The sequence below is a fragment of the Nicotiana attenuata genome, unplaced genomic scaffold (genome assembly GCF_001879085.1).
Source record: "Nicotiana attenuata strain UT unplaced genomic scaffold, NIATTr2, whole genome shotgun sequence".
Lineage (NCBI taxonomy): Eukaryota > Viridiplantae > Streptophyta > Magnoliopsida > Solanales > Solanaceae > Nicotiana > Nicotiana attenuata.
In genome coordinates, this window is record NW_017670569.1 from 550,149 (window position 1) to 561,438 (window position 11,290).

An 11,290-nucleotide genomic window follows, 5' to 3' on the forward strand; every position below is an offset into this window, starting at 1 on the left:
ATCATCTCACGACACTCTCTTACGCTGTACATTTTACAAGCCCTGGTTAGGCGAGCATTATCGGGGAAAAACATGCCCTTTGCCAGCACCATTAGTCTAGACCCATCCCACATTGCTGACTGGATTTCGTCAAGATCCCTTGTGAGGGCATCCACATCCGGCATACTTGGAAAATTATCAAGGTAAGGGAATATGCCTTGAATGAAATGGCACGTGGGACTCGTACACTCTTGGTCTAACGGGAGGTGGAGCATGCTCCCTCGTCAGCTCAGGTTCGACATTCACTTCCTCCTCATCATCACCCTCTTCAGGGAAGGGTGTGTCATCTCCAGACTCATTGGCACTGTTGTCATAATCACTATTATCTTCCTGACTCTGCGCATCTGCCAAATCCCGAGTAAATACGTCGTCTACGGGCAACTGAGTGAGGTCAGGACCATCAAGTTGCTCGTTTTCACTGCATAAACAACAAAATGATAAGCTACTCAAATTGATAAATACTTTACATATAGCTATATCACTTCACTTACAAGTCGTAATGTGTTGACATTCCATGATGGACATTATCCTGTTGGTGATGACTCCCGGATGGACCACCGTGATCCAACACACCAAAACTACGCATATTACAATCGGGCGTGGGGTCATAACTTGTAAAATTCATATATGGACGGTACCCCCTGTGAATATATGAGTGTTAATACAAATTCAATACAACAAAAATAAATATCGTAACACAAAGGAAAATTGAAGTTTACTAGTCGTCTTGTGGATTATGTAAAGTAGGAGAAAAATTATTCTCAAATTATTCCTAACAAAATAAAATAAAAACAAATACACAAATAGCAATATTCTCAAATTTTAGACTTACGTATAAATTAAAGCTCATTAATTTAAAAAATAAATAATTTATAGAAAGTAAATCGTATTTGAATTTAAACTCCTACATATTAGGACTTCTATTTCAAATAAGGAAAGATTTATTAAATAAGGTTATAGTTTATTTTAAATTTCTAAATATTAGTTAAATGACAGTTTTGTATATTGTGAAATAAATTTTTAAAGGGTAAAAAAGGCGAACGACATTTCGCTAAGGGCTTCGTGCTTTTAATATAGTATAGATATAGATATAGATATAGATGATTTCTTTATGAAAAATAGAAAAATCAAGAAAAAATAATATTTAATTTCCATCACTTGTTTTACTATTTTTTGGTAATAAAATATTTGTATTACCAAGTGAATGTTTTATTTACAATTTCCTTCTTCTCCTTTTCTTCTATACTCAAACAAAGACTTTTATTTTAGACTGAATCCAACAAACTTACAATAAAACTAGAAGTAACTCATGTACAAAAAGATTTGCAATAAAACTAGGAGCATACCCCCAATAGTGATTCGGCATTTACCTTACGTCAACACAAATTACTATATTTGTAACTTTTCCTTGTTTATGGGTCAGTCTTCTCCACAAAAGCCTAAAGGCGAAATTTAAATAAGCCGGTGATGTATATATAATATATATATATATTATATATATATTATATTAATATATATATATATATATATATTGCTAGAAAAGTAAACAGTAAAATCGACCGGTTATTTATTTAAAGATTCTCAAATCCATGTTGTCTAAAAGTTACACTGTGGGCCAACCGTGTATTGCTCCACTTTAGTAAAAATTGCACGGGGCGTCCTATTTGGTCGCCCCCATTTAACCTATACCCATTTTTTTTAAAAACTTTTAACTTGTACCCACTTCTTAAATAACTTCAGCTCCCTTTCTCCTCCTTCTTCTCCTCTTTCGTTTTCTTCTTCTTAACAAAAGACAATGCAGAGCCTATTTTTTTTTATTGTCTTGCATCGAAAACTTCAGTCTGCTCATGTTACTTGCTCCACTAGCTTTGTATGAAGCGGAGACCACACTATATTTCTTGTAATTTTAATGATTTCTGCTGCTATCCGTATATTTTATTATTTAAATACCCGCTAACTATATTCCACTAGCTTTAAATGAAGCTGTGACCATACTTTATTTCTTGAGCTTTTGATAATTTCTGTTGTTGTCCATATGCTTCTGTTGTTAACAGTCTATGTGTTTTGGTTTTGCTAGCTATGCAAGAACTTACTGCTATAGTAGATAACCATCCTGATTCAGTTGGTATAACTGGCTATAGGTTTCTAGTTAATCTTTTGTTAGCGAGGCAATCCATATCTTAAGTGTCTAGTTCTGTTGCAGACTAATAAAGCTTAAGCTAAATAACAGTGAAGATGAATATCATGTGTTATGTGCATTACAAGAGAGGGAGTTAAAAGTAGCCATTACAACACAAAAACTTCAGCTCTAGAGCTGAAGTTTCCCAGTTACAACACGAAAACTTCAGCTCTAGAGCTGAAGTTTTCCAGTTACAACACAAAAACTTCAGCTCTAGTTACAACACAAAAACTTCAACTCAAGAGCTGAAGTTTCCCAGTTACAACACAAAAACATCAGCTCAAGAGCTGAAGTTTCCCAGTTACAACACAAAACTTCAGCTCAAGAGCTGAAGTTTCCCAGTTACAACACAAAAACTTCAGCTCAAGAGCTGAACTTCAGGCCCGGCTACTAGAATGCTGAAGTTTTGCGTGATTGCCTTTGCTACTTCAGCCCCGTGTGCTGAAGTTATGTGAAAAAGCGGGTACGCTTGCAAATTTTTTTTGCAAAGCGGGCACAAGTTAAAATGTGGCACAAAAAGCGGGTATAGATGCAAATCCCCCCTCCACTTATGTAATACGGCCCAATCATAATTCTCATACCACCTTTCGGAGGAGGGATTTCTTTATGAAATTTTTACCTCCTATAGCAAAGGTTGATACCCTATTTACTTTAAATAAATATCCTTTTAAAAAATTATATTCCATAGCTACCTTTTAATTTTTTATAGTCAAATATCTATTTATGGTCATCTCCTAACCTTAAGCCATAAAATAAGCTTTGTATTATTTTTCTCTCTCCCCTTAAATTTATCGTATCCCCTACCCCATATCTATTCTCCCCCTCTCTCTCTCTCTTCTTCCACCTTAAGCTTTTCAACCACATGCACAAAGCCTATAAACTCTCGATCTGTTTTAGTAGCCGAATCCATCGAACATTTCTCACCACTCAATCAGAACCAGTGTTAAGCAGTCCCGTCCCAACTCAAGAAAACATCACCCGTTTAATTTTAGAACAAAAATCTGCAACCGAAGCTGTTCAAACCTTTAGATGGGCCTCCGAGCTTCGAATTTTGATGCTGCTTCAACCTCACCGCCGCCGCCGCGGACTATTGTGGCCACGATGCTTGTAAATGCCGTCGAGATTATGGACTGCTGACGGTGGATCCGACGGCTTCAATTGTAAAGAATAGGTTTTTTGAAGCGCACATGAGGGTATTATGGTAACAGGGACGGTGGCGTTTTGAGTCATAATCGCGGCCCTCTCGACGAGACGACATTAGGGTTGTTCTTGAACAAAGACGATTGAGTTTGGGGCTGAGCAACTTGAATTTTCTGTTAATATATTTCAATGTATCTCGCTGTATTTCCATGTATTTCATTGTATTCATTGTCTTTTTTTCATTGTATTTCAATGTATCCCGTTGTATTATAAGTATTTCATTGTATTCACTATCGCTATATGCCATGAATGTATTCATAAGTTTTTTTTAATTAATATAATTTATGTATTCAGATGTATTATATAATTTCTCTGAAGATTGCTATGTTTTTGGGGTATTTTTCAGTTAAGAATCTTTTTTAATATATTTCAATGTATCTCGCTGTATTTCCATGTATTTCATTGTATTCATTGTCTTTTTTTCATTGTATTTCAATGTATCCCGTTGTATTCTATGTATTTCATTGTATTCACTATCTCGCTATATGCCATGAATGTATTCATAAGTTTTGTTTAATTAATATAATTTATGTATTCAGATGTATTATATAATTTCTCTGAAGATTGCTATGTTTTTGGGGTATTTTTCCGTTGAGAATCTTTTTTATAACTGAAAATACAAAATTTGTGTGTTATAATTGAGTTTGTTGAGTTATATTAGGAGTCTATTATGTTAATTGATTCACTTTTCGTTTTAAAAACAGTGTAATCCCCTATTTCACGCCGTGAATACAGTCGAAACACTCGAATACAACAACTGATTAGCTGGACTTCCCTGATTTACACCTATTTTTGCTACTGTATTCATGAATACAATAGCTTAAATACATCAAATACATCTTATAACCACAGAAAAGGTATCTATAATCCGTAATATAGCAAATGGTATCTATAGATGGCTAATTACTACTAAAAGATAGTGTTTTATGAAAATTTCTCTTTTTTTATTCATATACAATATTTGAAACTTATTTACCAAAATTGTCCTAGTTTTATATATTACTAGCCATAAACAAGGATTACCTACAAATTATATACGATGCCTTAAATTAGGGAATTTAATAGTGGCAACTGAGGGGGCTGAGTTTGCTGGATTGGTTGTGCAGTCTGAGTCGAGGTTTCATGGGTTCCAGATCCGAGGTAGCAAAAGGCAAAGAGAAGTGGGTGGGTCGGGTACAAATGGAGCAATTTTGATCTATTTAACTGGAGGAGGAAGAGGGAAAATCCCGTTGATTCGGTAGCTGGTTACACCATTGGAGCCGGTAGGATACAAATTTGATAAAATTTTATATTTATAATAATATATAAATTAAAAATGAATTTTATACAACTAATTATATAGTATACAACTTATTTGCAACTTATCTACAACTTTCATACATTATTTTTTCCCAGTAAAAGACATCCAAAATATCATACAACTTAAATACAATTTTTATACAAATTTTATACAATATGTCTTTTGTATATTTTGTATCTGATTTTATACATTGTAAAAACAAATTTCATACAACTAATTATATATTATACAACTTATCTACAACGTATCTACAACTTTCATACATTATTTCTACACAGTTATATACAACTACAATATCATACAACTTAAATACAATTTTTATACAATATTGTTCAACTTCCATAAATACTTAAATAAACAAAAAATATATAAATAACATAATACAATTTTTCTACAATTTTACTACAACTTTACTATAATTTCTGCAGTATAATATATGTCATGTCTTCTTCTTCTTATTCGAGTTTCAATCTGAAATTCAGCCAAAATCAGGTCTAATCTTCACCAAAACACCCTCAAGATTGAGATATAAACTTCAAACCATATTCCCAATTGTTTGCAACAACACCCGATCCAAACAAATAATGACTTTTGAAAATCCAAATTCGAATTCAAAGCTTCAAAGCTTTTTAATGGCTGTCAATGGTGGAATTGCTGCTCTCTTTTTCTTTGCTTTACATTACTGAAATTAGGGATTGAGAGATAGAGAGAGACATAGAGAGAATTCTCAATTGTTTGCAACAACACCCAATCAAACAAGTAATATTTTTGAAAACCCAAAATTCGAATTCAAAGATTCAAAACTTTTTAATGGCTATCAATGGTGGAATTGCTGATATGGAGAGAGAAACGTAGGGGGGGGGGGGGGGGTGAGTAGGGCTGGGCATATATCGGGTAAAACCGATAACCCGAACCGTTAATTGTTTATTGGGTTATCGGTATCGGGTTATTGGGTTAACGGTTCGATAACGGTTTAGAATTTTTTCACTATTGGGTTATCGGTACGGGCCTCGATTTTTCAATTTTGTTAATGAGTTAACTGATAACCCAATAAGAATTAATAAAATTATGACTTTACCTTTAAGTATATACATATGCTAGGGCTTCAGTTCATTTTCTCCTATTCTTTCTCAGCCGCACTCTTCCGTTGCTTCATCTTCATTCTTCATATACCTTACTAGTTACTCTAGCGTAAGTCTTTAGTCTTATATAGTACGCTGAGCTTTGGCAACACGACAACATTTTCTTGCCTTCTAGGTATTTTCATTTCTGTGTTAGTATTGCCCATGCACAGATCAAGGTTTTGTTTCTACGGTTTCTTTTTCAGGTTAGGCATTTGACAAATAACATTTAGTTTATCTTGAACTGTTAGTACTATATGTTTGGACTTGTTAATTTTAAGGTGAAATTGCTACTACTTTATATTATTATTAATGTATTTGGACAATCGTTGTTGAAGAATTAGTACTATTCCAGTTGTGGCCACCGGACAGAACGCAGAAATGGGTAGTATACTATATGTGAATTCTTCTCCTTTTTGCTTAACTCCGGTGAATTGTCTTCTCTTTTTTGCTTAACTCTAGATTGAGTCATCTTATCGGGTAAACCGATAACCGAACCGATAATGATCGATAACTGATTAACCGATAACCGATAACCGATATCTTATCGGCTCGGTTATTGGTTTATCAAATTTGTAAACCGATAACCGATATGCTAAAACGATAATATTCATAACCGAACGGAACCGACCGATACCCACCCCTAGGGGTGAGTGAGATAAAGAGAGAGAGAGAGAGAAACGTGGAGGGAGTGGGAGTGATTGTAGGAATTGATTAATTATCCTTAAATCCAAAAAATATACATAATTGGTAATTTTGTATATAGGAGGTAATTATAGTAAAACTTGAGTAGGGAGGATAATAAAGTTTTCAATAATGTATATGTATGTAAAAATCTCTTCGGAGAATGGAATTTTATATTTATCATCGCAAATCCCTGTTTACTTTTTGACGAGAACACTAAATTTACATAATTGACTTGTTAAACAAATGTGTTTATCCAACTACTAAGTCAACCAATTCTCTCTCTCTTTTCATTCTTTTTTCCCTAGAAGTTTAGGTGAATTAGTATTTTATTTATATATCTTGTATATTCTCATATTTTATTTCCTTTGCCTCGTCTACTTGTTATGTCTTCTTACCCGCTATGTCTATGTGTTGACTTCATTTTGTTATATACCTATCAATAATATTCTACAGTTTAAACTTTAATCTGACTGAAACTTGTACCAAGTCAAAGCAGCATTAAAAAATTTAAAAAAGATGAGAGAGAGAGAAATTTGGTTGACTTATAGTAGTGATAGTCAAATTAAAAAAAAAAATGAAACACACACACAATGAGTTGGGAGTCCTTTTGGAGTTCGGCAGTCCTACATAAATTATTTATTTTGTCTAGGTACTTAGAATTGGAATTATTAGAGTGCTTAGGAGTCTAATGATAAGTTCGCGCACTTTATTTTAAGTAGGGGTGGCAAACGGGCGGGTCGGATCCGACGCTACCCATATTTAATACGGATAAAAAATGGGTTAACTGACGGATACTATGGATATATATATTATCCATGACATCTTGAATATGATCACTTTTGGAAGAATTACTAGTCTCTTAAACTTGAGTACCCCCAATTTGAGGCTTTACATATGTAAAAGTTAAGCACATTAGTTATCAATTGGTTAATCATTTTCTAAGTGAATAATCTGGTTATTATACATATTTGACCTGTTTTTTAGAAGTTCATAATCCAATCCATTTTTAATGAATATATGCGTGGATAACTGTTTTCTTTTAACCATTTTGCCAGCGCTACTTTTAAGTATAAGAACATGACTCTCCCTTGAAATTATGAAATATTGGCTAACAATACTTATATTCTTTCTCTGATATAATTGTCTAATATTCCAATAAAGTTTTGTTGCAACTGTATAGTACACGCTTATTTGTTTTAAAATTGAAAACCCAGAAAAAAATTGTCAAGAACACACCAGTAAATTTTATATATAAGCAAGTAAAAGTTTTGGTTACAACTTTAAGCCTCCTTTTTCTCAAGAAGGAATACAAAAAAAACCAAGAAAAAATAAAAATTCCACAGTGTATCCCATTTTGATACACTTTACATTGATGAAATCATAGGAAAAATTCAGATAATAAAAGTCCAAAACATTCTCTGAAGAACTTGTTTCTTATCTTAATCAGCTGCACAAAATGGAATGAACTGTGAAATCAAATACTAAATATATGTATGAAATATTCTATCACTCATCACTATAATAGAGGAAATTTTTACTCCTCTTATTAAACAAACAACAAGAAACTAAGCCATTTTTTCTCTTCAAGTCCTGACCAAAGGTGAATTCATTGGAGAATGAACTGGTGAATTCATGAAATCATCCATTCGTCGAAACGATAAGCTGATCTGAAGTTTGCTCCTGCTGCATTGTTTCTTAACTGCAGATTTACTGTTAAGTCCTTTTGTTTGAAGCACAAAGTTCCTTATCCTTCTTAAAGCAATTCTCATTGTTTCATCGTCCATATTCGCGAAACAAACCCTAAACCAACCTGGTTCAGAACAATGAAAAGAACAACCTGGTGAAACATTAAGTTTCACTTCATTGATAATAATTCTCCACAATTCTAATTCAGATTCAAAAGTTAACTCTTTTAGTAACCTTCTTAAATCCATCCAAAAGAATAAACCAGCATTACTCTTCAATGTACTAATTCCAACTTGTGCTAGTCCTTTAGTAAACATCTCGTGTCTTTTTCCTAGTCTTTCTGAGCTCTCAGCAATGAATTTTTCGATGAAAGTTTCATCAGACAACATTGATGCAATCAAATGTTGTGTCTGTGTTGAAACGAGCCCGAAGCTTGACATTTTTCTAGCAATATTGACTACTGTATCGTTGTATGAGTAAACAATTCCGACTCTGAATCCAGGAAATCCCAAATCTTTCGACAAGCTATAAACAATGTGGATCAAATCTTTGTTGCATCCAACATGTTCTTCAACTATTTCAGAAACACTGATGAATTTCGGCTGATCAAAGACAGTAGCAGCATAAATTTCGTCGCATATTAAGTGGATGTTTTTCGAATTTATGAATGTTACTATGTCTTTCAGTGTATCACTGTCAAGAATAGTGCCTAATGGATTTGAAGGATTGTTTATAAGCAAACCCTTTATATTAATATTGGATTCTTGAGCTTTTTCATATGCAGATTCTAAGGCTTTTTTTGTGACCTTGAAATCATTAGAACTGTCACAAACAACTGGAAAAAGTTGTACACCAGTTCTCCACCTTAAATCTCTGTCAAATCTGCAATATTACAAATGAAAAATTATTTAGTATATGCCTCAAATAAGTAAACTAACCCAAAAAGAAAAAGCTAAAGATTTTTTTTTAACTTTGTTCCCTAGTGCTGGAAAGCAAACTTGAAAACCATGCAACTTTTTTTTTTAATGCTTTTTACAATACTCAATAGCGAAGCCAGAAATTTTACAAATAGTGTTCAAGGTTTAATATACATTTATAAAAAAGTAACTTTTTATCTATATAAATAATATAATTTTCTATATACTCAGTACTATAATTTATGTGGCTACGCCACTCCCTATTTGTCCTTGAGGGAACAGAGGGAGACATGACTGATAAAAATGAATTAGGGATGACTTTATGAGACAAATGAGAAATAAATAAATTTATTATGATACAACTTAATAAAAAAATTTGGTCTTTGTCACTTAGGACCACAAGAAGTTATGAAGGATGTTACTAGAGGACCCTATTTTCTCTGTTCTGTACAGATCAGTAGTTGATTTTCATGTCCCACATCAATAATTTAACTAGCTAGTCCAAGAACCCAAAATAAGTTAAAAATATGCAGGTCAAGGGAAAACACTTGTGATAGTGATTTGTAAAAGATAAGAGACCCCAAGTTGATGAAACAAATATAAAAAATTAACTAGGATTTTTATAAAGAAAATATAATTAATACTAGGTTATGGGTTAAGAGATCAACTAATGTGATTTTCTAGATTTGAGCCATGAGAAGGGAGAAACTCTTGGTCTGCGACACGACATGAAATTAATCGAACCAGTAAATTTCGGATACTGAATGATTAAGAAATTATAAGGCAGTCTTACCCAGGATAATATGGGGTAGGAACCAAAAATGCATCTCCAGGATTGGCCAAACAAAAAGCCAGTGTTTCATGAGCTCCAGTTGCTCCTCCACTCATTACTATGCGATTTGGATCAAATGTGACTTTGTCTCCTCTGACTTTTTCCATAAATCTTGCAACTGCCTGAAATAATTAAGATACATATATTTTATAAGGTAGTTAGAACACTGAATAATTTAGAGTATAAAAAAATAGGAATCTGAGTTTAGCTGGTATTTTGCTTTAAAAAGATTCATACCTGTCTAAATTCTGGCAAGCCATGATAATCTTGAAAAATGGCAATATCCCTGAAATCTTCAGCTCCTTCAGTTGTGCAAATGGAGGCTTTTGGATTATTCACCACCCATTCTTGGATTAAATCAAAGCAAAGCTGCAAAATACATGAAAATAGAGAAATTAACAAAAACCTCTAAAGTTTTCAGTTTTAGCCATTTTATCAAGAAAAGAGCAGAGAATATGTTGTTTTTATCTCCTACCTGATTTTCTGCAAGACCCATCTGAATAACACCATTTGGATTGTTAGTGAGATGAAAAGGATCATTTTCATAAGCTTTCCAGCCATCAAAATAAGCTGAGTTTTCTCCATGTCCATCATTTGTGGCTATTTTTGAAAGAAGCTGCTGCTTTTGGACGTTGCCTGAAATGAACACCATTTTCTGAAAGTTGTAGGGAAAATCAAAGATAATCAATAAAATGAAGTGGGTGTTGGCTAATTTTGTAATTATTTATGGTAAAAGAAGCTGTTTTGAGACTTTGAATATTTGTTTGTACAAGTCTTGTAAATTTGTGGAATGAAAATTGAAGTGGAAGTGATGCGTTATTTATACTAGTAATTCTAAGTACTACATTGTCATGGTCTCTAATGAAGTTTCCATGAAAGATAGGATCTACACGCACGCGTAACCACCCCCCCAATACCCCATCCCCAACCCCACCCCACCCCACCCAAACAATCTCCAAACACCTTTGAAAAAGTTAGTATATTGTTTTTTGAAAATACAATCTTGAGATACGTTAGGTGGTTTAATTAGTACGTGTGTGTATATGCTAATAGCGCACTAGTTATGAACTGTACAAGGCCCCTTCATTTCCCTATTCCCCCACCAAACATTATTATAGCTCTCCGTGATAAATACAACTAACACCAACAAAAAACCCAGCGGGAAAGATAGTGTGTACGCAGATCTTATCCCTACCTTATGAAGGTAGAGAGGCTGTTTTCGAAAGACGGTTGACTCCTCGGGGATAAATATAAAATGAATTCAACTTATATATAATGACAATATAATTAAATTTTGTACTATTAGTGTATTTAATTAGTTATAATACG

General features: G+C 33.4%; 1 protein-coding gene across 1 annotated transcript; it reads right to left on the reverse strand.

Annotated features, from left to right (window-relative positions):
* Positions 1–7,747: 7,747 nt before the first annotated feature.
* LOC109241084 (1-aminocyclopropane-1-carboxylate synthase-like) lies at positions 7,748–10,763 on the reverse strand. The gene is made up of 4 exons (XM_019407794.1): positions 10,437–10,763; positions 10,199–10,330; positions 9,923–10,083; positions 7,748–9,094 (listed from the first exon to the last, which is right to left on the reverse strand). Exons 1-4 carry the CDS (start codon positions 10,611–10,613, stop codon positions 8,110–8,112), a joined length of 1,455 nt encoding a protein of 484 aa, XP_019263339.1. The 5' UTR covers positions 10,614–10,763; the 3' UTR covers positions 7,748–8,109.
* Positions 10,764–11,290: the final 527 nt, after the last annotated feature.